Raw genomic sequence first — 26,632 nt, forward strand, 5'->3', positions numbered from 1 at the left:
AAACAGAATATTTCAACGGGAAAGTTTTCCTCCAAACTTCCAGGACAGACAATGTTCAAGTCCACTATCCCAGCAGCCTTGGCAAAAACATCTACAACGCAGCCCTCAGAGGCCCTCTCTACTTCCTAAAATTCTCCCAGACTTCAGAAAGGAGAAATCACAAGATATGTACTTAAGCCTTATTCAAGCCATGAAGAGTCCTAGCTACAATTTCCCTCCAATTCACTACTGTGCTTACCTCCACTGTGAACCCAGGAGGACACAAAAGTGTAATGGCTCACATGAGTGAAAATTAATCCTGGAATACAGAATTTTTCCCACCCCAGAATCCCACAGAAGTTAAAGGTAACCACAATTCATTCACATCATTTAAGGAGTTTCATTAGCAGTTCACAAGGACAGAGAATAGAATGATGCAGAATACATGCAGGGGCGAGAGAAGGGCTTCAAAATTGCCAAACATCAGAGTGATTAGTAGGAACACTGTGAGAGCCTACATGCAGGAATAAAGCTATAGAGCCCATTAAATGCCTGGCACTGACAGAAGACAACTAACTCTTCTCTGCATTCCTTTCCTAAGGGGTAATACTGCAAGTGTCATAGTAGTCAGCATTCCTTCAGCCCTCCAGAAGTCCAGACAAATAACTAGTATGTCTCACATGCTCCACTTGGTAAAATCTAGATTCAGCTACTCAATCCTTCAGTGTGTGTATTCACTGACTAAATAGAGCTGGAGGGGATGAATCATAAAAATGAGTTCAAACTTTAGAACTTAAACGATGGGGCATATTTTAAAGCACGATATGCAAAAAACATACATACATAAGCAACAAAATAACAGCGCTGTAGAACTGTTGAAACTGAGGACTGGAAGGGAGCTCTGGAGGTCATTTACTCCAGCCTTCCTGCTTAAAGCAGGGTCACCACCAGACATGTGCTCAGGACATTGCCCAGTTGGGATTTCAGTGGCTCCAAAGATGGAGGCCACAGAACCTATGGGCAAAGAATAGAAAATAAGTTACACATGGCACATTGTGTTCATGGTTACTTGTGTATGTGCTAGCGTTCTGTCTTCAGTTTTTCCGGACTGTTCTGCAGCAACACAAATAATACTGGAGGCTAGAGCTGAACAACTCCACAGCTTGATTTGTTCCAAATGACTCAAATCTGCTCTTAAAATATTTCTATGATGACTGAACGATCTTAGAACAAGACTTCATTGTATCCAATGGGGGGAGGGGGAAATGTTTTAAAAGAATCCCACTACCCAAACACTGCTCTAATTTAGCCATTAAGTGCAAGTGGTCTTCTTTCCCAGGCATTACTTTGGATATTTGGCTTCAGCCCACCTTTAAGTAGCTTCCCAAATTGGACTCAATTAGTAGAGAACATACATGCAAAAAAAAGAAGTTATTAATAACCCCTAAAAGAAGAAATTTGCAAAAATGCCTTATATGTTGCATTTTGTGTCTGAGTCAAACGTGTCTGAAATAAAGCCTGACAGAGCTTCAGGAGGAAGCAGATGTTATACTCAACCCCGTAAACTGGACCAAGAGCCAGAAGTGTCTAGAGCATACATACGAACCTTCCTACCAGCAGATGCTCCTCATCAGTACGTCCTGAACCCGTTTCATCTACACCAACCACTGCAACCTGACTCTCACTCTCACAAAAAAAAATACAGTCTCTCATCAGTTTCTAAGTCAGCTACGTGCTGCAGTGTGGCACCTTCCCATGGGAACATCCCATCTCTGCTGCTCATCATCACAGCACCTAGCATGCTTACCCCAATAAACCATCTTGAGCAAGAGAAGACAAACACCAAGCTATTCACAGGCAAATCTTGTGTAAGACCACCATCAGCTCTCCACCACTGACAGATTTGACTCATCTGTCTGCAAAGACAAATTTTCATTTGAAGCTGGCTAGAATTTAGTGTTAGTATTTAGAGATAGTTTTCGGAGTATTTAGTCACAAGAGCAGGAGACAGCTCTGTTGTCTGGACATTACTTGCCCCAGGGCAGAACAACATTCTTTCCAGTTAACTATGCTTTAGATAAAGTACCCTGGGCCAAAGCTTATTTCCTTTTAAAGCCAATTGTGCATATACTTGTACACGTGGCACTGCTATAACATTAATATAGTGAATACAGAAATTACCATGTAATGTTTATTACATAAACAAACCCATGCAGCAAGACAGAAAAACCCACACAAGACAAAACCTGGAATACATGCACAGCTGAAAGCAAGTTACACACGGCAATTGCTAACATTTTAAGAATGACAGGCTTGTAACAGGTTATTAATATTAAATTTCAAGTAATACTCCTAATATTTTTTTAACTTCTTAAAAAGCTTTTAAAAAAACCTTCACTTCTGAAAGTCTTTTGGTAGAAGCCCCTTGCGAATAGAAAAAGGAGAAACTTTATAAAGGTTACGTCAAGTCCTCTGCTCTCCACCTGCAGCAATTTCACAACCAGCAATAGTCCCAAAACAACCCCAAAGCCCTAAGGATTTACAGAGGAACATACAACTGAAGGCAGGAAGGAGGCTGGAGCTGGTTGATGAACCAAGCAACTACAGTTTCATCTTCCACTGGGGAGTGGGGAGCTCAGACACACCTCCCTACCACTCTCCCAGTTCTCCAGCCTGTCCAGCTCAGGCTATCCCCAGCCTCAGAGGTTCCCTTCCAAACCTATGAAGACTGAGGCTCTTGAGTGCACAATACATGCAGGAACGGGCAGAGGAGGGCAAGAGAAAACAGCATCCTCGGAGGAAAAAAAATTAAAAAAACCCACCTGAATTGCTGTCTTTTCTATGCATTGCTTCCCTTTTACCTTCTGAACACAAAGCAATTTTAAGACCAAACAGAATTCTCAAAAAGATACATATTAAATTGAAGATTGGGTTCAGCATGCATAATCAAAAAGGTTCTTAACAAAAGGGCCAAACCTCCATGTAATGGCAAGGAAGGAATTACAAGGAGCCAGAAAAGAGAGCCGTAGCTCTACAACTACACAATACACTTCTGGGAAAGATGCCTTCAAAAATCCTTTCACAGATCCAACTAAACTCTCCAGGAAAGTTTATTTGTGAAGCAGACACATCACCCTTTTCAAAACTTTAGAAGGGCAAGGGGGATAGGAGGGCTGGGGGAAGATAGGTGGGGTGTGAGACAGCAAAAGGTATCAGAGAAGGTTGCAACATCCTCCACCAGAACAGCTCCAGGAAGGATGCTCCTGTTGAACACAGTACTTGGGCAGCCATGGGGAATATTTTGACAATGCTCAGGATACACAAGTTCTAAGCCCAGTTACTAGCTCATATATTATTTTTGCTCTCCTTTATCCCTTCCCACCATTCAACTGGCAGATGACAATACTTACATAAAAGAGTGAGCTACGCATCCTTTCATTATAAAGAAGTGAATGACCACAGACATCTTTCAAAATCCATTCTTAAAAAGAGCAGTAGATTAAAGGTCTTTTCTTCTTGTGTTTAGCTATGGTTTGCAAAAAAGAGACTCAAGCTTTTTCAGTCTTCTCATAATGCTAGAATTTACCAGACATGCATGTGCATACACATGAAAGGAATAAAAATACAAGTAGCTGCCTCCTGTTACAAGACATTCAGTACATGTTTATACTTTATTAACTCCCAGTATAATACAGAATTCAGCATTGTGTTTGCTATGTGCCACGGGGAAACTTGTATTTACAATTAGGTTTGATGTGCTCAAAGATTTTTCACCAAGGTCACATTAAACCAAGGCAAATCCATCCATTCAGTATTTAACTGCCTGTACTGTAGCACAGTTGTGAGAGACAGCACTGACTCAGGGACTGTATTTATGGAAGTTTCATCAAGAGCAAAGGTGACAAGAATTAGGAGTTCATACCCTAAACAGGATTGAAGAAGGAATGCATGTTAAAATAAGATTAAATTCCAGAAGTAAACATAAAATCTAAAATCCCTTTCCTTCAATTTACTTTTTCACAAATTTAATTAGGGAAACATCCCTAGCAGTCTCATTGACACAGTAAGGAAATATGTGATGTTGTAAACTGATGACACAAGACAGCAGTTTTAAAAGTTTGCTGCTTCAAACAGCAAGTGAGCTATTCCAATTTCATAAGGGTTTTGGCCATTTCCAAAAGGAGAGAGCTCAACATACTACCATCGGTTTAAGTTTAAACAGCTGTGCTCATAAAACAGACATTCCCGTTTCCTGCCCATAAAACATTCCCAACCCAGTTAAAATAAAGGAGGGAGAAAAGACAAAAATCTGGTGCTGCAACTGCAGAACCAAATCCAAGTATTTATGAGGGTGCCTTGCTGAACTTCCAGGCTGCAGTGCCTGTACTCCTACCAAACACCAGGGCACAGCTCCAAGGACATGTTGGCACATAACTTTCCTGCTGATGGGGAATAAAGGTCACTGCAGCTCTGGCCACTAGGTTTCAGGGTCCATCTGCATTTCCATTAGATCTCCCAGCTTGTAAGCAGTTAGAGAACAACACAGACTAAGCTGTTTTTAGAAAAGTTGCACCAGAGGCTCTTAATTTAAAAAAACCTCAAAGCAGCTGCAGAGTTACAGGTGTGGGTTTGTGGATGCGTTTGTTTATACTAGGGGTTTAGGAGCACAGACATCTGTACAAGGTGAGATGCTCAATTAATAATTCAGATGTGCATATACAAAACCATCTCATGAGTATTAGAAGTCTTAAATTATTTGACATTCAAAATACAGCTACTGGAGTCATGGAATTCCTCCTCTACAGGAGAGGAAAAAGGGAAAATACAAGGGCAGTTCAGGTACTTTCTAGCCTCTCTGGGTCCACGTAAGAAACAAGTCACCTTAACTTTCAAGACAACTCTAGTTGTGGGGGTTCTTTTAAAGGCACAATCCCTGCTACTTTGTCATTTAAGATTGGCAACAGTCAATAAACAGAGAGTGCGCAAAGCCAAGATGTTGTCAATGAAAACCTGTATTTAAGGCTACAGGGGCAGATTTCTCCCGTTTGTCTCCCCTGAACAGGTTTGCTGCACAGGTAAGGGCACAGATCTTGGCACATTCTGTGTGAGCCCAACACATGGCAGAAAATGTTTTCTTAAGTCCCTGTCACTTCAGTAAGTCTCTCTGGCAAGACTGTCGTAACTCACCTACGAAACAAAGTCGTATTGGACTGGTCTCTGCTCCCATTGACTTCCCAGAGGATCTCATCACAACTGAATAATCACATGTTAGATGGATCACACTCATTAGGAAAAGTACCTGATAATTCTGCCCTCATAGGCTCTATGAAACCTTTGCAGCTGACATGACAGGCCAGCTAAGTGCCTTCCTACCCACCTGAAATGTTTTGATCACTCAAATGCCAGAAGGAAAAGACAGTCATACCCTAACACAAGTAGACTGAAAAATTCAGAAATGTTTGCCAAATGCAATCATACCAAAATAAGCAAGGTTTAGATTTAAGTAAAATTCTTAATAAAGATACACAACGAAAGAAATACATCCAGTGTGACACTTGAAATTGCAATCTACTGCATTGTGCTACTTCTCACAGAATCATAGAATATTCTGAGTTGGAAGGGACTCACAAGGATCACCAGTCCAACTCTTAAGTGAATGGCCCATACAGGGATTGAACCCACAACCTTGGCACCATACTCTGACCAATGCAGCTAATCTCAAGGAACACCTCCCCAAACACACATCTAATAACCAACCCTGCCAGAGTAAGAGGATTTTTCAATTTAACAAACTATTCTGGTTTGCATGCATTTCAAGCTAACTAATTTCCACTTTGTTGAATGTACATTTTGTGTAGCTATGCTGTATGCTACAGAGCCCAACTGCACATCAGCCTTTAATCTTTTATGTACACATATGACAGATTTTTACATTAGGAGATCTCATTCATCTCAAACACCAACCAGTCATTCAAATTTACAAACAACCATCCATGTTGTTATGAAAGACCAAAAAGCTGGCCATCAAAAGCTAGAGCCGTTACACTGATTTAAGATCATAGAGCTTATCTTATCATTCCATTATAATGGGGAGGAAAGAAAATCAGCATATTTTTCTAGAGGACGAAGCCAGCACAAAGCCTTCTTGAGCATACTGATGCTTCAGAGAATGCATAAAGGTTTGCATTTTCTTATACATTTGGTCACACTAAATATGCTGCTGTATTTGTAATGCAAATTCTTCTTTAAAATCCTCTGCCCACCACCACAGCTGTACGATGTGGAAGAATACCCCAGTACTGCTGAGTGACAGAGGGAAAACCATTACCAGGTGTGTAAACTGGACTTCTAGAATGAGAAATGTCAGAGTTGGAAGCCACAAAAGCTTTAAGACAAAGAGAATCACATAGAAGGCATTTGCTGAGACAAAATAACACCTCTTGTTATAGGTCAAGCCTTGCTGTTAGTGATAGTACAGCTATTAAATTGTGTACGTTTGTAAAAAATTCAAAAGCGACAGAAGAAAATTTGGATTGGAAATAAACAGATCAATCCCTGTTCTTCACTTCAAGAGAAATTATTTCTGTGAAAAATTATTATCCAGTTAAAACACATGGGAACATTTGATTTTAGCCATTTCTTGGTTAAAACCATATACTTTTTGAAAGCATCCCCAAAAGGGAGCCAAGTGGAATTGCTTTGCACAGCTGTTGAACACCGTGAACCAAGATACAAGTTAGAAGCTTTTACTCACGTGGATACAAGTCTCAGCTACTGTTTTAAACTGAGCCAGAGAAAAATTTAAATCAGGACCACGGCTGGATGATTTCTGCTGAATCAGAGACCTAAATTTATTTAGGGAGGTATGTTTTGGCAAGATGACCTTCCTTCACTTGATAGTATGCACCAAAGCTGAGGACACACGCTACATGACACGCTTGTTTCTGCTCATAGCCTGTTGGGTGGGGACAGTCACACTCATCCAACAACAGCCAACTTCTATTTCAAAGGCCAAATGCTCTCTCCAAACAACATTGGAGAAAACCACTAAATAATCATATACTGACTGCTTGAAAATGCATTCTTTCCATCTCCTTCCTAACACTGCACTGTTGAGAAGTTTCACACAGCTTCCAAGAGCTAGAGGGCTGAGTGGACTACAGACATGTCATGCTACTCAGCCACTCTGGGCAGCACAGCCAAATTTCTCCCTCAAAACATACACAGCCTTATGCAGCAAGATGTGAGAAAATCCCTTATGGTTTAGAGTTACCCATTCATAGAACAGAACAAGTTCCAAAAAAACATCATCCTTCATCATCAGAAAATACAGAGAATTTTGACCTCGGAGACTAAAATCAGATGTAACAAACTCTCTGTGCACAGGAAGCAATGAATCTTGTTTGGTTTGGGCAGGTTAGATGCCAGTTATGGTCTTAGGTCAGTATACTTCTCTGTCTTGAAGTCAGAGATGAACTACAGGCCCAGTTCTGCGCAGCACTGACAGGCTGAACCATGAAGAAGGACTTCCTAATGAACTTACCAAATACTGTCTTGCTGCCTACAGCACAGCACTCCGCACCATGCTGGGAGCTCGCCAAGCTTCACACTGCACACCGGCAGCATTTGAGGGGTGAAAAGAAAAAATTTAAGGAGACCAAGGACTGCAGCACACAACAGAGTCTGGTCCATCCAGCACAACTCAGCACCCCACCAGACACACCACTTGTTTCAGTGAGAGCTGTATAGGTCCTCATATGGCACAGCTGCTTCCCGAACACGGACACAGGACTGCAGAGAATCCACATCCAATCCCACACTGACCTTCAACTATGTCGGGGCCAAACACTCCCAATTAGCCCCATGTCCAGGCACACATCTAGACACCACGTGGGTCCCTGCTTGCCCAGAGCCCTAGCAGCAAAACCACCTGTTTGTGGCCAAGACAGACCACATCTTTTAGCAGACTCCTCAGGCAAGTCCCCACTCCAAAGTAAGGTGAGCCTGACATCCGCTGCCTAGTGTATATTTTAGCCAGATTAGTAAAAACAGCTGAGAAGAGAGAAGGGGGAGGAAAGTAGGAGGTAGAAAGAAGGAAAACGAGCTGGAGAATGGGGAAACTATGAAAAAAAGCCAGTTTGCAGTTATTGTACTTAAAACTTCTGCTCTTCTCTGAAATGGACGCTCCTCCATTCATTTGGATGCCAAAGTTGATTTATGTCATTTCCCTCTGCTGAGGTTTTGCAGATCATATTTCAAACCCACATTATATTCCTCTGTTGCTGGGTTACCAAATCTGAACAAACAATTCTCTGCAGTCTGCCAAAAGCAGAGAAAGAAAGCAAATGAATGCCTGGAGTATGCATCACCCTCTGGAAGTCATCTTACGGTCCCATGCTGCTACAGATTAGTCACAAGCTCACATACCATAGACTGAAAGAGGAAATGGTGAACCTGTTAAGTCCGGGGGCAGTGCACAGACTTGAGAACCACTGTTCCCACCCTCCTGCCCCCTCCTAGTAAAATCAGGCAATTTTCCAAATCATTAGCATTCTCTTGCAGACTAGAAGAAATACAGTCCTAAGTCAAAGGGATAAATTGGGTATTAATACCCCTGAAACTAGCAAGCACGTTCCCATAGATTTTGTAAGGATGAATCAAGATTTGAAATGAGGAAACCGCAACAGCCCATGTGACAAAACACAGGCGACTGTAGGTTTGAGACTTTCAGTTTCCAGGCAGGATGTCTGCCACATCAGGGGCTGCACAAACTTCTGCCTTAGGGTTGTGGGAACACACACATGTCCCCCACTGTGAAGCCCTCTGGGTTCACTCCAGCCCTCAGCAATATTGCTTGGAAGGAATCTTCCCCTGCAGCACCTGTGCAGAGAGGCCACCAGCATGCAGCTTTTGGTCTAGTGTTTCTTATGCTAAGATGGTCTGCCCCTGTTCTCTGAACACCCAGGCAGCCTCCCATTCCACCTTCAAGCCCCAGCTCTCAGGTGCCCTCATCTGGGACTGCACATTGAAGGATGCCAAATGCAAGGCTCTAATGAATAATTTATTTGTGTAAAGACAAGAAATGTTGCAAGAGAGACTACATCCCAGGACAGACCTCAACCAAAGCCACCAGCCTGACAATAACACTACCACTGCAGCATCCCCAGGACTGCTAATTCCCAGCAGCCAGGCCAGACAGACCCCGCTCACTGTGCAGCTGCTGTCTGTGCTGCTCAGGCAGCAGCTTCACCGCCAAGCTCAGCAGCAAGACTAGCTTAAGATGCTCCTCTCATTCCTTGTTTGCTGCTGCTTTAACAGACTCCGGGTGAGGTGGTACCTGCACAACCACGTGCAACACGCCTGTGACCCAAACTGGGGTATTGGCCTAATTCAAGAACAAAACCAAAAAAAAAAAAAAAAAAGAAAAATAACAAAGAAAATCTGGCTCGGTTCCACAGTGTAATTTTACTATATCCCCCACACAGGACAGCAAATGCTCAGTGCTGCCACACCTCCAAGGAAAAAACAGGCAGCAAATTGCACTACCGCTGCCAAACATTGAAACCTTGGGTTTAACTTAATGTAGAAACTTAGAAACAAATTATCTAATGCTTGCTGGAGGTCAGGGACAGCCCTCATTCTGGGCCAAGGCACACACAAACACCACAAACCAAAAGTAAAACGTGACTTTTCCCCAAGACCCAGCTCTCAGCTGAGACTACACCAGTTTAGGGAAAACCACTTCTGCAGAAACTTGGGGGTTTTTTAAATAATTCCACCTGAAGGTCCTTACTATTCACCCAAACATTTATGGATATTCTAATACATAAGGTATAGTTAATTTTATCAGAAAAAGCCCAAGAAGAACATTCAGCAATTTCATAAAATAATCTGAAATCATCACTTCAAGAATATTATGTCATATTTTTAAGAAAGGCAGTTCAAGGAACACTAGCAAAGAAAATTAATTTAGTAACATGAAGCGTTACAGGTTACTATTTCTAGTACACCAGGAAAAATTGGAACATTTGATTTTTCCCATTTTGTTTTTTTCGTAAGTAAGGATATGTGAGAAATGTAGCTTTTCCAAAACACAGTACTAAGTGTCTATATCACTGCAAACATCAGATTACTGTTAGGTGTGCCTCTATTCTTCAGGAAAAGCAACTATGATTTATCAAAATATAAGAGGTTTAATTTACACAGGACTATTTTGCTTACCCTACCCACAGTTTTCAGTCTGATTTGACAGTAGAGACAGCAAGTGTGTTCTAACATTTCAAGTGTGGCAGGTGTTGGACTCCAAGTAACAATCACCATTAAGTCCCCAAGACAGATTTACGAAAGTATAACATTTTCTATTAGTATGTGCAAAATTGGTATCAGTTTCATAAATTCAATTTGCAGTTGTACTTTCCCTAGTCTAGATTTACATATGTACAACCAGAATTAAATTTCACCTAAACAGGTCTATTTAAAGAAACATTTAATTTATGCATTAAATCCTTTGATTTTAACAGTGCTGCAAAGCTAGAGGTGATCTCAAATGACATTAATGTCCTTTCCTTTCAGCAGGAATCAATATATCATCTGAATATGTATTAGGAAGAGGTTGCAGAGGTGTACCTGAGGCCTTAGAGGTATACCTTAGAGGTAACTGAACAGCATTATTTACCATGATTAAACAGAAAGACTTGGTCAATTCAGCATTGATTCATGAGCACAGAGGGTCTAATCCCAGTCTGTCATGGGTTTGTTAGGTAACTTTAGCCTAGCCGTTTCTTCCCTCTCTGCCCTTATGTTCTTACACACAATATGAGCACAGCAGTACAACTGGCAAAATGCTTTGATAAATCCAGTGGGGAGAATCACTGCTACGTCAGCGAGCAGTTTACAATGTCTGTCTACAAGGCACACAACACTACGTGAGGTAGACAGGAAAGAGAATGATTTCTCCTTCACTTCTGAAGATGCACAGTTAAATGTTACATTAATAACATGTAACATAACAAAATGTTAAACCAGCCTGGATAAAATATACCCAATTAACTAGTACATATGTAAGTCAATTAAGCAAAGCAAAACTTCTGTCAGCGATCACAGATCCCGTACACTCCACCTCAACATAAACAGTACAAATACTACAGCCTGGGACACATTACCTTAGCTGCATCATACACCCCACTTGAGCTTCACGGGAAATGAAGCAGCAAGGTGTTACCTGAATGTTTCTTTCAAAGTCAGCTTGCAAATTTACCCAGGAATCATCCACAGAGAAGTCATAAAGCAGCATTAAAGTCAATACATGACTCTTAAAGGCAAAAAACAAAAACAAGGGCCACTGTTACCATACAAAGAAATGAAGAGCCCTGTGCAGATCATTGCCAGTATTCTCGTAAGTTTGTTCTCCGCTTAAAAACCACAAACCATATACATCACGCTAACTGTGACATACTGACACGTGCTTTTAGACTTTAAGGATAGACATAGTTTACTTATGAACTTTCACATTATTACAGAAATAATTAATCATAACACCCATGTTTTCCAAGGGTTTAAACACAATTCTACCACCACCAATACAACATAACCAGATCAGAATCAGAATACAACATAATCAGAAAGGAGCTTTGGACAGCAGCCAGTTTCATAACTGAGCTAGTAGGTGGTTATAAATCTGACATCTCAAGCAACTCCAGAGTACTGAGAGAAACAGATAACCTCTTTTTCAAGCATGCCTTCCATGCCACATTCCCCAACAAATCATCAGGAAAGAAATAACTGAATCCTCAGACAACCACTTTTGTGAGCTGGAGTGTACAAAGAGGTCATCATCCATGTAGGAAAAAAGTCCCAGCTCAGGTAGGTAGGCAGCCCTGTAATTTATACAGTTAGCACCATCACAAAGGCTTGCAGGGTGACTTACCAGCTGAAACGCAGCCTAGAGAAAAAAATTTGTTAGTTCACCTCCTAGAGGGAGTAAAAAACGAATAAAATCATTTGTTCACAACACAATGTAGTATTTCACTACAAGAAAACCAGTATCCTATTTCTCTGAACTACGGAAAACATTTATCATAATCTTTATTACAGTTTGACATTAATTCCCTTTTACAAAAGCAAAGGTGGTACTGAAAATAACAATAAGTCTACCTGGGGAGACAGTTTGCATTTCAGTTTTGTTCTGTCAAATAAAATTATAGAAGAAATGCAGCACAAAGTACCTTAAAAGATATATGAGATCAAGTCAGCACACATACAAATAAAAGAACAAACTTAGAGAAGACTTGACCCCAGTTAAAAAGGGGTTCGTGCGGAGGCTCAGCAGCGCAAGGACAGAGCTGCTCCCCACTTTCACCAGGACACCTTGGATCGCAAATACTGAGAGTACAGAGATCTTTACAAAATGGGGTATAGCTCTGACCAAAGACACTCACCAAAGGGGTACAACAGTGAAGGTTAAGGGTCTGAATTTCTGCCACATCAGGGATTGTGTGGCAGGGAGGAGAACCTGGCCAGAAAGATCTGATGACTGTAGCAGAAAAGCCTGTACTTTCAACAAACTGCATTACAAAGTTCCCACGCTCAAAACCCATTTACCTATGGTATGAACAGGGCCATGATACAGGGATGCTTCATAGTATTAAACAAATTAAAGCATATCCAAATCTGCAATACCCAGCAGGACAGAAGACCGCTGTGTGCTTGCCCCGCACCCTGCTTTGTGCCACTTAGCTCTCTCAACATAGATGAACAAAGTAAGATCTACAGAGACTAAAAGGGCTATATTTTAAAAGGCTGCATGAAGTCACAGTTAAGAAGCAAGAGATGGAAAGCAATCCTGTTCTAGTTTGACATCAATCTCCCAAGATTCCCACATTCCCCAAGAACAACTTAAGTAAGCCAAGGTGGAGTCCCTTTAGGTTGGAGCTTGACACGAAGTAAGTCTTGTATGCAGCACTCCTCTAGCTGAGTGTGGGAAAAACAAGAAGTTGCATAAAACAGCAAAGATGATAAACTCCTCCTCTGAGCATATGCTTCATACATCTGGCTAAAGGTTTACAAGATCTACAGCAGACCAGACTCCTGCACAGCATCACAAGAAAACTAGAGGAGCAATGCTCTTTCTCTGAGTAGGCTATCACAGTCCTCAAGCTGTTCCCAGAATTGTCTGCCTCCCAGGTTTTGACTTAATTAGAATGGAACATGCACGCACAAAGCAAATCATTCAAAATGTTAAAAGCAAAAAGGAGTGAGTCATTGCTGATTCTGCCTTTTTTTTTTTCCCTTTTCTTTTAAATCTCTTTTACAAGCTTCTCAATTGTTACAGCCCTAAAAGAATGAAAAGACAATATCATCAAGCCTTTTTCCATCTGAAAGTCAAAACATATAATGTCCAAACACACATGGCACAGCCCAGTGACTAAAGCACTACCTGTGACCAAGGCAACCTGGCTCCCACCGGTGTGTCAGGCACTGCCTTGCTGAATAAGGTTGGGCCATCACCTCTCCATGCCAGCCGTGTTTTGCATCCCACATACCAGCTGGGTTTACTGACTTTTCTCTCCCTTGAGCTCAACTCCACAGCTGCCTCTGCCCTTGACTTCCAAGTTTCTGCTCCTGTATGCTGCGTAACCGTGCTGGTCTCAAGTGGCTCTAGGAACAGCAGCACATCAGTTCAGCTTGCATATTTAGTTAACAAGTTTATAGCCATGTAATTCAAAGTAATTAACCTCTTTGCTTATGCTTGTTTAACACAATAAAAGCAAAAGAAAGCTTTATTTACAAGACCAAAAGACACACAGTACACAGGAAGGGAGGGCATTCACCGATTCAGGTGATTTTGTACCAGTCTGTTAAAAGGATTTACTTTCCCTTTGAAATACTGTATTCTGACTTTACTTAAAATCCATTTCCAACTGAGTAAGTTAATGCTAAGCCCCATTGGGTACTATTTTCACAGGTCAAATAAATCCACCTATATGCACCTCTTAGGCTATATCAGATGTTTTGTAATCAAGGCAAAGCCTAAATCAGTTTAAAAGCAGCACAAGGTTTGCCTGCATGCCAAATCACGGAACCAAACAAGGCTATAGGCAGGACAAGTTCCCATGGGCCATGCCCTACAGTGGGCTGACGGGATCAGCTCATAAGGAACACAAGCCACCATTTTCGGACTGTCCCCCGGGCAGCACTTTTCCCACATTCTACACCTAGAGGAGATCTTGCATGAGAAAAACTTAATGTGTCAATTGCCTAATACAGCGTTTCTATTGATAAACTGTACAGATTAGATCTGGAATTTCCTTTACAAAATAACGTAATTAAAAAATATGCCAACGGCAGGACCTGCAACAAAACAAAGCTATGTGAACTGAAGTCTGCCATATTATTTTCGTGGTGGTCCCCAGTGAGGAAGTGATTAACACCAACGTAAGATTTCTCCTTCCACACAAAAGCAGGCATATGACAGCATCGCCACCGCACCCTGGTCCCGGCCATCGCCCCCCGCCGCCTGCTCGGGTTTCTCCCGGGGGCGCGGTGGAGGCAGCCCCAGCCCCGGGGAGGGGCAACCCCTGCCCGGCTCCTCGCCCTACAGCAGCCCTGGGGTGGCCCACCTACCGGACCCCGAGGCGGAACGGAAGGGGACGGGAAGAGAAAGAAAAGCGTTTACCCACCTCCCTCCCACGTTCCCCTTCACAGGAGCGGGGGTCGGGGCAGAAAGGCCTTTTTTTCCATCCCTTCCCTGTCGTGGCCCGGCCTGCAGCCAGGCGCCTCGGAGCTGTCATTTTCGGGAAGCGTGCAACCGCCCTGTCGGAGCCAGGCCGAAGCCTGGGAACCCGCCGGTCGCCCCTCAGCAGCCCCGGGGCCCCTCAACCTGCCGCCCCCACTCTCACCGCTCCGCGCCGCCTTCGCCCCTCCACCCGCCACGGCCGCGCTCGGGCCCAGGCCGCCAACCTGCCGCCGCCCCCGCCTCACCTCCTTCAGCTGCTCCATCTCGGTGCGGATGGTCTCATACTCCAGCTCCAGCTCCTCATACTGCTGCTTCAGCTGCTGCTTCTCCTCCAGCACTGCCAGCCCGTACTCCGCCGCCTGGATCTTCTCCCGGGTGGTCTCGCCCAGCTCCTGGAAGAGACGCTTGATCTCGCTCCGCAGCCACTCGGGCTCCGACTCCATCACCAGTCGGGCGTACTCCTCCTCTTCCATGGCCAGCGACATGTCGGCGGGGGGGCCGCCGGCCGCCGAGGCGGATGGGCGAAGGGGCGAACGCGCAGCCCGTCTTCCGCTCCTAACAGCGGCAGGGCCCGCAGGCGGCCATGGCAGGGCCCGCTCGGGCCGCCATCGACGGGCCAGGCGCGCGCTGCTCCCGCCGCGGATCCTCCCTGAATCCCGCCCGCCGCCGCACTCGCCGCAAGCGCCGAACGCAGTGAAATCATTCAAAAGGCACGGCCGGGCCGGCGCCCCGCGGCACGCTGGGAGCGGGAGTCCCCGGCAACCGCCGCGCCGCGCGCCGCACAGCTCGCCGGACTACAGCTCCCGGCATGCATCGTGATGGGCACGGGTTGTGGCGGGCGGAGGGGAGAGGGACCTCTGCCGGGCGGCGCGGGTAGCGCGGCGGGGAGAGTGTAGGGCAGGCGGTGCCCGGGGGCGGCCCAGCCCGACAGGGAACGCACCCCGGGACCCTTCCCCCCCCGCCAGTGCCCCCGGACACACATTCGGGCACAGGCCCCCGGACCACGGGCACATACCCCGTGCACACAGCCGGTGCACACCCCCCGACGGCCCGGACCACGCTCAGGAGGGCTTTCGGGGTGGGTTTGAGAAAGCGCCGGGATCGACTCGGTATGAAAGATGGGGCCTGTGCACCTGAGCGTGTGGGGGGGAAAGACGTTCCGATGCGGCGGGCGGTGCCACAGCAGCACGGAGAGAACAGAAGGTCACAGGAGAAGGCTGGCACCAGTCCCACGCCATACCGAGAGCTTCCAGCATCTCACTGTTCCCGGTGTTTTGCATCTAGAGCTGTAATTCCTGCTGCAAGGCGTTCTCCGCCCACCCACAGGGACCAAACCGTGTCTCCCGCGACGTCCTGAGGATAACCACGGCTACGGGACAAGGTGTCTGAGCTACCCGATGAAAGGACCGATAGGACGGACTCACCGCCGTGACCAGCCGTGGGACAGTTACACTTGGGCAGCTGTACTGTGCTGCCTGGAAAGGATTTGCCAGCCTGTGAGGAAAATCCCATCAGCCTTTGCTTCAAGTTACACCCATTGGGCACAGTTGGTGGCAAAGGTACAGGGATTGGGACACTCTTTGGGGCACCACGGGTAGAACTGATTTCTAAAGCGTTATGAAGACTGAGCAGAGGCAAACCTCTACTAGTTGGGCCATTGCAATTCCTAAACAGCTCCATAAAGGTGGAATGTGTGTGCCCCTGTGGGGTGGGGAGATGCTTCACTTCCGTGGTCAGGGGATCCCTGCAGCTTCACCCTCCCTTCATACGGCAAGTACAGCTTGGACGTTCTTCCAGCGTCAAAAACAATTGGTAATGAACTGGTGAGCAAATAGCAAGCATAATAAAAACAATTACGTGTTTGAGCACTCCACAAGGTCTCAAACATAAAGCAACATATTTGCTCACAGCTGCAGGGTTTTTTCAAGCTACTTTGAACTTCTACCTGTGCACTTATCCCTTTAATAAGCTGTGTAATGGCTGAATGCTGCCTGTTAGTCACGAGGCTGCTTCCGTCAAGTTTTCTTCAGGGCCCTGGCACTGCCTGGAGCTCCCTGTGCATCAAGTGCAGGTATGCATTTGTCCCGTGAGCACTGATGTGACACTCAAACAGTCACCTGGACCTTAGAAGTAGTAAATCAATGTCCTCAGCCTATAGTGTGCATGTGAAATTCCTGTGAAATTCCTTTAGTTTTTTATTTTCAGAATTCTCAGGAAAAGGCATTTTCACTCTCGTGCGCCTCTGTACCATCACGACTGTCACAGAATGTTTTTAGGGGGTTTAAATACTCTGATTCTTTTATAAAGCTAAGCGAGGAAAATAACAGTGTTGCCTCTCCTCCACACTCTGTTTTTCACTATTAGGATTTCTTCATGGCCTTTCAGGTTTTTCTTTTGTCTGCCCAAGTAGGTAGCATTGCTAGTCCCACCCATTTACAATTGATTCTTCATTAAGATATTTTTAATAATAAATACTGGCTTTTTTTCTTTTACCTCATACTTTCTGAGCCTTCATTCCAGGTTTTCTCTGCAACTCTGGGCTCAAGCACATTTGCTACCCTTCAGTACTCCTCCCTCTTCTAAACTGAAACCTGCATGTAATGACTTGCTCTCAGGACACAGAGCGTCAGTTCACATCCTGGATATTTCTGGGATTACAAGTGAATTGTGACATCTGACCAGTTTGGGGGGGTTAATAGAGATGAGCTGATCAACTCGTCATAGCACAAGGGTCTTCACTGTGTAATTTGTTTTCTAGGTCATTTCTAGAACTATAGCTTGTTGCTAGGTTTCACACTTTTTTATTTTATAAACTGCCCAAGATGCAAAGGCAGAATTTATAAATACTGCAATAGCTAATTCAAAATCATTTCTGCCCAGTTTCAGAAAACCAGAGTCACTTGTCAAAGTTAAGGTTCCCATCATCCTTCAAGGTAATGATGCAGGGTAATAAAAGCTTGTAATGAGTGGAGGAGTGCAGCCTGGCCAGTGCCCATCACCTGCTCCTGAGCACAGCCAGAGACCACTGCCCATTTCCCCAGGCCACTGTCCCCAAACTCCATGAATGCAAAGGCTTGGCTGCCACCCCACTGATTCAAGGTGTCATGGCCAAGTGTATCTTGGTGATACAGACTTGCGCAACAGCTGGAGATTGTTGCTCTTGTTTTTCCTGTTGAGATTTTAAAGCTATCCACTGAGAACAAAGTGGTAGAATTATACAGGAACCATCTTGAATGCCAAAATAAATTTGAGTAGCATTTCTTCCACAAGAAGAAACACTACCCTCGAGAGGATCAACACTCCTACCCAACTTAGTGTCATCTGCAAAGTTACTGGGGCTGCACTCAATCCCCCACATCCAGATCATCAATAAAGTTGTTAAACAGGACCAGCCCCAAAATCGAGCCCTGGGGAACACCACTAGCGTCCGGCCCCAACTGGGTTTAGCTCCATTCACCACAACTCTTTGGGTCTGGCTATCCAGCCAGTTTTTTACCTATTGAAGAGTCCACCCATCCAAGCTGCAAGCAGCCAGTTTTTCTAGGAGGATGCTATGGGAGACAGTGTCAAATGCTTTCCTGAAGTCTAGATGGACACATCCATAGCCTTTCCCTCTCTACTAAGTGGGTTACTTTGCCATAGAAGAAGATCATGTTGGTCAAGCAGGACCTTGCTTTCACAAATCCATGTTGGCTGATCCCCTTGTCCTGCATGTACCGTGTAATGGCACTCAGGATGATCAGCTCCATAAACTTTCCTGGAACCAAGGTAAAGGCTGACAAGCCTGGAGTTCCTTGGATCCTTCCTTGATCCCTTCCAACCCTTCTTGCAGATGGGTGTTACATTTGCTAATTTTCAGTCAGCTGGAACTTCTTCAGTTAACAAGGACTGCTGGCAGATAATTGAGAGTGGTTTGGCAAGTTCTTTCACCAGTTCCCTCATTACTCTGGGATGGATCCAATCAGGGCCCATAGGCTTGTGAGTGTCTAACTGGCAGAGCAGATCACTAACCATCTCCTCCTGCGTTACAGGGGCTTCACTCAGCTCCCCATCCCTGAGTTCTAGCTTTGAAGGCTGGTTATCCTGAGGACTATTGGTCTTGATTTTAAAGACTGAGACAAAGAAGGCTGTTAACATTCTTGTTGCTAGTGCAAGAGGTCCTTTGTTTAACTGTTATTTCAGCTAAACCCCCTTCATCCAGTCCTTTGTATTTGCTAACCTGTCTGTTTGGCGTTAGCATTGTGTGACAGCAGGTCCTGTCTCCCCAAGCCCAGCCAGCCCATCTGCTAGGGCAAGTCTCACTGAAGCTTGGTGGGCAATCCAAAGTGCTGGAAGGTGGGAAAGCAAACATCAGAGAGGACACACCCTGGAGTTAGATGCTCAGAGACAGAAGGTGCAGCTGCCTAGGAAGATCTGTCATCACGGAGGGAATGCAGGTGAAGAGATGGGGCTCAGCAGAGCGGTGTGGAGGAGTGAGGACCTGACCAAAAGATGCATCGTAGCAGAGAAGACTCCACACCTACTTTGTTGAAAGCCAGTAGGTCTTGCACTGGTATAAACAGGTTTAATCGTATATTGAAGTGTTGAGTGATTCCCTCAAATATTTAGTCATTAAAAAAATCCAAGGACAGAAGTTTGTGGGTGCAAGATGCATCACAGCAAAGTAACTGAAATGAACCCTCCCTAAGTTTGATGAGGACAAACCTTTTCCCCAGCACACCAGCAGCATTCAGAGGGTTTTGCTTACATTTTGACGTACTGCTTAATGCTCCTCTCTCAGATAGCGGCATTTGCCAATAACTAAGGAAATACTGACAGTAACAGGAAGGCTGCCTTAGATCGATTATGGTGCCAGTTATATGCCAGGATGGCTCTTGATACAGTCATTGTTTCCCAAGTATAACACTTATATTTTAATTTCTTCAAGCACAGTTTACAATGTTCTTCTGTATTAAAGAATCTGATCTGGCAGCTTGCCACAAGCAGAGATTTTTGGTTTTATTTTAGAATAAAGACAACATGAGATTATAAGGGATTTACCCAGTTTTGGACAAAAATAAGATTCATTTGAAAGTGATACTTTAAAGGCAAAAATGTCACATAGTAAGTCTTCCCTCACCCTATAGCATCACTGAGTCAATACACACTTTCATAACTTCTTAAGAACATTATTAGCTGTGATTTCTTCAGAGTAATGGGATCATGCCTTTCATAATTACACTTACTCCCTAGCCTTGGGGTGTTTCCAAATGAAGGTGAGCATGATCAGACCTGAGACAAGAGCAGAGGGAAGAAAGGGCGTGGAGGTTATTAAGCAGGAGAAAAAGAGAAGAGCAATTACTCAAAAAGCCAAAGCTTTTCTGGAAAAATTGTCAAAAAGGAAAAGTCATTTCAGCATAGGAGTACCAAACAGGCAAGAGAGCGCAGGACATCTGTGCCGGTTTGGACAAATTCAGAGGAAAATATCCTCTGATAGAAGCCAGGCTACAACCATCCCGTCCCCCACGAGGTTTGGGGGAAAAAAAAAATTTCCTCAGAGGAAAGTGAAAGAGATAAAAAACTATTTATTTAACAAACACACTAGAAAAGGATAATAATGCTAAATAATAAAACCTCTCGCTGTGAAGAGAAACCTGGGAAGATTTCAGAGTCCTTCTGTAGGTGTGGTCTCTTTCCTCCTCCTCGGAGCTTGGTTGATGTGCGCCCACCTCCTGGGCCTCAGTGGAAAATTCTCCCAGTGTGTTCTGATGTTGAAACAGTCCAGAAGAGAAGAAGGGAAAAAAACGACATCCCAGGAAAACAAAGTTCAACTCTCTGTCTCCCTCTGGAGAAAAGGAGCCGAAAGCTGGCTGAAAAGCAAGAAGGGTGCTTCCTCTGCTCTTGGCTGCTGCAGCAGGAGAACGCAGAGGAGTGTGCATCTGTGTCCTTGAACAACTGTTTTGAAAAGTTCATTCTGTTTTTTCCTCTCCCCCCTCTCAGGCTCAGTTTAAAGGCACATAAAGGCACAAAATTAATTTCTGGGCATAAAGCAGCGATAGGGGATACACATCATAAAGTCGCCCCAAGACAACATCGATGCCACAGAAGAAGCAGCCATGTAACTGCCAGAGGTGGCTGTAATAACCAAGAGTGTTATTAGTTGGTTAGTAATAAACCAATGTTCATACAGTTCTCGAGCTTCTGAAAGACAAGGGAAAAACAGGGCAGAAGTAAAGAAATAACTGGGGAGAGGATGGCAGCAACAGGCAAAGGCGGGGTAAACCTGTTTTCTTTGGCTTTCAGGTGATGACTACCAGGAAGAGATGAAAAAAATATTGTCTTCTGTTTAGTTTCTGCTGCCTGTTGTCTTTTCCTGCCCTAACTGCTCGCACAGTGCTGCCCATATCTCTGTGCAGGTCTTGTAACAGAATTCCAAGACAAACCATCCCACAGTGGGAAGCATAAGTGAACTTCCATGGAGCCAAGCGCACCAGGGCAGGGGAAGGCAGCCAGTGGGGACACCAAGAGGGATTCATGGAATCACAGAACAGTTTGGATTGGAAGGGACATTAAAGATCATCTCGTTCCAACTCCTCCAACTCCATGGGCAGGGACGCCTTCCACTAGACCAGGTTGCTCCAAACCCAGTCCGGTCTGGCCTTGAATGCTTCCAGGGATGGGGCCACCACAGCTTCTCTGGGCAACCTGTAGCAGGGCCTCACCACCCTCATTGGGAACAGTTCTTTCCCAATACCGCGTCTAACCCTGGTCTCTGTCAGTGTGAAGCCATTCTCCCTTGTCCTGTCACTCCAGGCCTTTGTCCAAAGTTTGTCTCCAGCTCTTTTGGAACCCTCTTGGGGAACTGGGGAGGGGGCTCTAAGGTCTCCCTGGAGCCCTCTCTTCTCCAGGCTGAACAGCCCCAACTCAGCCTTTCAGTTTTGGTGGATTCTCAGTCCATGTGACAGCCTTGCAAGAGGCAATCCTGTCCCTCCCCATGCAGGGACCAGATAATGCTCCCACTCAGCATCCAGGCCAGCTCCAGGCTGTTTGCATCAGGGCTGGGCCACAGAATGTCGTTGCTTTCTCACCGTGGTATAAAAACGTCCTAAAAATGGAGGCACCCTGTTTTTCTGCATCAGTATGGTGGGGATCAGCTCATCCAGGAGAAAAAACCTCTCCAATTTCGACCTAGGTATCCAAATTTCGAGAGTGCAGTTTGCTAGTGTAGCTTGCCAAGGGGGTGGTGCCTTGGAATTCAGATCTTTCATTCTAAGGTGGGGTTCGGGTAGCTCTTGTAGGTTTGAATAGGTTTTAAACTTTGACCAGATCATTTATGAACCTGGTTACAGTTCCACTGAAGCTAATACACAGTTTAGATGAACAAGTAGATCAGAGAAAATTCACGGCTAGGTGAAAATGAACTTAAAATCCTCTAGACTGTTCAGTACAGGTAGCCTATGCCAGAGAAAAAAAAAACATTCTTTTTCAAAGTATTAAAACTCATTCTGGAGAAAAAAAAAGGAATCACCTTGGAAATATCCAAAGGGGGTTTTAGGAGAATAAAAGCTTTTTCCTTCTCTTTTACACAACAACCACAGTCAATTCCAGAGAAATAGTCTGTCAGCACCAACATACTTAATGAAGATTGCAGTAATGACTTGAATGCTCTTTCCCTGTTTATCACAGCTGTGAGGATTAAAATTTAGCATACTATTGCTCAGCATACTATGTATTTCTCTTTGGTTGAAGTCTCTATACGCAGATTGTCAAAAGAAATTTAAAAAGACCCCCAAAACACAAAAAAAACCCGAAACAAAAATCCACCCTGCCAAAAAAAAAAACCAAAACGCCAGTATGAAGGAAATCAGATCCCAGTACCTAAAGGAAGCTGGTATCTCCATCCTCAGGCTATTATCATAGGGACTATGACTGTTGACTTAAGGTGACCTCTGTCATCTGCAACAAAATTTCCAAGCAAAGATCTGAATCAGCTGATGAATTAGCACAAATGCTCAGATCGCTCTGGCTGGTGGGAGAGGGAGAAAGGAGAGAGGAAGGAGAGAGAGAGAGATTTTCAGATTTCAGCTTTACTCTGGTATTTAAGTCCATCTGTGTTGCCCTCAGAATTACAGTTGCTAGAGCTGTTACTGCCTTCAATTTTGCTCACTGCCAGTTAAAATGCTCCTCTTCCCTTCACAGAAGCCATTTCTCTTTCCAGCAGCATGAGAAAGACAGGCAAAGGAAAAGCAGCTTCCCCAGGTGGCAAACTGTCGCCTCTACTGGCAAGAGCCCTTGGTCCCAGGCTTCCACAGCAGAACTGCTGCCCTTTATCTCTCTGCCGTTCCACACGATGCTGCCTTTAGGTCTGGGGAAACAAATCTTTAAAACATCAGGCACAACCCATTTGCACAAGCACGGATTCACAGGAGCTGCAGTCCCAGTACAGACAGTTGTGAGCGGGTAGCAAAAGTGAAGCTAAAAGAGGCTACAGTCAGGGAGACATTCCAAGTGAGCTGTATGGACCATGGACATGGGTCTGAGCTGGTGGAAGATGATGTGGTGTACGGGACTGAGTGATTCCAGCAGCCAGATAAGCTAAAATAAGCATGCTACTGATTATTCTCTACAAACCAGAGAAGGCAATAAAGAGATGTGTAATTAGCCAAGGATGGATGAGCTTCCAGAAGTCAGGCCAGAATTAACTAAGTTCAGATAATTTGTAGGAAATAAATGACAGAGAGATAGCTCTCCCTCCTTATCTAAATATGTTTTCTCCAAACAGGAAGTAGCTTGGAAAGAACAGTTTAGGTTTCTCTGTCATAAATTGTGGATGCAAATGCACTTCCCGCTCTGCTGAGCTACTGTGGAAAGCGTGGAAGGGAAGGTGGTAATTCGTTTTTCCAGACCAGGAATACGGTAGGCATTGCTGAAGAAGGTGATGGAGAAATTGCCTAAGACAGAAAAGCTTAACAAGCAGGTCTGGAGGAACTGGCATCAGGTGAAAAGCTTAACACCTTGCTGGCAGAAATGCATGTGGTATCTCCCCCATATGAGGAGTAGTGGGAGGGTCACCTACATCCTTTCATGTGCTCTGGAAAACCAGATCAGTTTATTTGACATGAGCATGCAAAATGAGGGAGGATTAACTCCTCTCCCTTTGCTTTAGCTCCTTCTCTCTAAAATGGGGCTCAAAATACCCCCTCTCTCCACAGGGCTGAAAAAAGATGCTGTGAAACCTGTGCCGTGTGCCATAGCCAGAAGGATTTGGTAATTTTTAACAGTTATCATGGATGCAGGAGGTAAGACTTGAGTCGCCCACTACGAGTGAAAAGAAAGTAATTTATTAACCACTTATTCATGGTTGCTCTTTGCTGCTCAGCTTGGTTGAGCTGAAGGAAGTCCTGAGAAAACATATTTTTCAAGAAAGGTTACCAAATCTGACAGTCTTCATCTGCATTGTAACTTCCATTGGAACACTGAGAGAGGGATCTGGAATGTATATACAGTCCTGGGATCAGCAGGTTTTTAATGGCTAATGCATTTTCTGCAGATGTACAAAGTGTCATCTGACATAGGTATACTCCACATGGATCTTATTTCCCAGTAACTGGATTGTAACTGATAGGCTGCTGTGCCTCTTGGAAAGTATGTGCCTTGATTGGAAAGTATTGGGGTCTTCAGTGCCTTTAAGGGGGAATAGAAAACTTGTATCTATGGCAGAGATATGTGGGGTTAATCAGGCATTAACAACTTAGGCGGGAAAGCATTTTCTGGGGATTAGTGACCATCTGGGAGAAACCAAAGGCCTAAGAAACCCTGATTATTAGTGTATAGGCCTTGTTCTTTCTCAAGGTCATTAGTAGGGCTATAGGGTACGGCTAGATCAGAGTCCAAATATCCGTTCAAAGGTGCCCTCCGGCCCCTGAGGCGTTTGTGCCTGGTTTGCAGCCAGCTGTGAATAAACAGGTACTGGTGAGAAGGTTTTGAATGCGTTCAGAGACCATGTTTGAATGAGGGACAAAAGGTTCACAGATCAGGTAAGTTTTAATCTTTTCCGTTTATAATATCCATCAATTAATTTATTTTACAATAAAGGCTTTACCCTTGAGTTTATTAGAAGCAGTTTTGCTGGTGTCAGTCCCCAAAGATGACTGTACCTTGGTGTCTCAGATTTCTTGCCTGGCATACCCACTGGCAATGGGTATGAGAGATGTTTCACAGAAGAAGTGGGAATTGCAGGATAACCTACCCAAATGGAGTCTTTATTGCTTTAGTATGAAATTTGAAAGCTTAATTTTTCATTATTTTTATACGCACACTTTGTGTACATACACATAGGTATGTGCATACAGAAAGAGAGAGGGAAACAATGGGATGACAGTGAGGTCCACAGAGCTCTGATCATTCTGGACCAAATGGTTGGATTATTTCACCGTGTCTCTCTGGCTCCCCCAGACAGGTGGCGCAGCACGGCTTTGAGTTTTCAAGCAGGCCTGACAATTGCAAACATCCTCCTGGTTTTTTGCCTTTATCTTGAAATCTAGAGCTGAGGCGGGAAACACCTTGGGGTCATTCCCGGCTCTTCAGTACTAGGGGAGGCTGAGGCCTGGATCTGGCGGCCTGAGGAATCGGGGGGAAGTCATAGTGAATGCTTGGAAGCGCAGGCCGGGGTTTGGATGGGGCCGAGGGCAGGGATGGGGGGTCCGGGTCAGCGCCACCACTCCGCCGTGCTTGCCCCAGGCCCGCCCGGCGACCGGTGATGCAGGAGGAGCACGAATGCCATTGGCGAACGGGCCGTGATATGGCCAATGGAAGCGCGAAGCGGGCGGGGCGGTGGCGCCGGGGATCTGCTGGGCACCAGGTGACGTCAGGTGTCGCACGGGTCATCGTTGGCAGCTCGCTCGGGCGCGTTAAGGCAGGGACTCTGTTGGCTCCAGGCAACTGAGCAGAGATGGTGCTCGTTGCAGCCTGTGGTGAAGAGCATGGTGAAGCAGCTGTCCTGCAGCAGCCCATGAAGGTCCACACCTGCCGACATCCACCTGCAGCCTTTGGAGAAGCCCAATGCCCTAGCAGGGGGGTGTGCCTGAGAGAGACTGTGACGCTGTGCTGGAACAGGTTCCTGGCAGGACTTGTGGCCTTGAGGAGAATCCATGCTGGAGCAGCCTGTTTCTGAAGGACTGACCCCATAGAAAAGACCCATGCTGCAGCAGTTTGTGAAGAACTGCAGCCCATGGAAAGGACCCATGCTGAAGAAATTTGTGGAAGATTGTCTCCTATGAGTGGGACTCCACACTGGAGCAGGATGAGGAGGAAGGAGCAACGGACAATACGTAATGAGCTGATGACAATCCACATTCCATGTCCTGCTGTGAGGTGTGTTGCTCAGAGCCTCCCAGAGCCTCAGTGTCTCTCTTTCATGGCTCTCAGGCATAGTGGAAGGGTGACAATCCCCCATCCTTCCAGCTTTTACAGAGACAGGAGGCAGGCATGGGGGCAGGAGTCAGGAGTGGAGGAGACCCTGATCTAAAACCATTCTGGACAGAGGATGAGATCAGCCCTGGAGCAGCTCGATGTGCTCAAAATGCCTTCCTATGTCAGGGGTGTCACTTGTCCTCCCTTCCCCTTCTCTCCTCAGTGAAACAGCTTACTTCTCTCCATCTCTCCCTGGTTCGTGGCCTGCTCCATCCCACATCTCACTCAGCAGCCCCATAGTGGTCTGGTCTCAGGTTGTGACTGCCCTGTCAGGGGCACGCACTGGCCATGGAGAGATGTGGGAGGGGCTGTCAGAGGACTGGCTTCTCCTGACATGCCGGGTGGAGACCAACCACAGTCCAGGGAAAGGAAGAGTCTTCCTGGCTGCAATACGGAGTCTCTGTAGTGCACTGAGGGGTTTCCTCGGAAAAGCTCCTGAGGGGGAAGAAGGGTGAGAGACACGAGAGC

The 26,632-nt window shown here is 45.2% G+C and overlaps 1 protein-coding gene across 2 annotated transcripts in view; it reads right to left on the bottom strand.

The window, feature by feature from the left end:
- BICD2 (BICD cargo adaptor 2) overlaps window positions 1-15,392 on the bottom strand; it is a 60,922-nt gene extending 45,530 nt beyond the window's left edge. The window contains exon 1 of one of the 2 annotated variants that reach the window (XM_032120589.1): window positions 14,959-15,392. In XM_032120589.1, the coding sequence (XP_031976480.1) occupies window positions 14,959-15,198 (240 nt within the window). In that variant the 5' untranslated portion in view covers window positions 15,199-15,392. The remainder of the gene's footprint in view (window positions 1-14,958) is intronic. The other variant, XM_032120590.1, reaches the window with a different exon arrangement.
- Between the last annotated feature and the right edge of the window lie 11,240 nt (window positions 15,393-26,632).

Source organism: Corvus moneduloides, chromosome 11 (genome assembly GCF_009650955.1).
Source record: "Corvus moneduloides isolate bCorMon1 chromosome 11, bCorMon1.pri, whole genome shotgun sequence".
Lineage (NCBI taxonomy): Eukaryota > Metazoa > Chordata > Aves > Passeriformes > Corvidae > Corvus > Corvus moneduloides.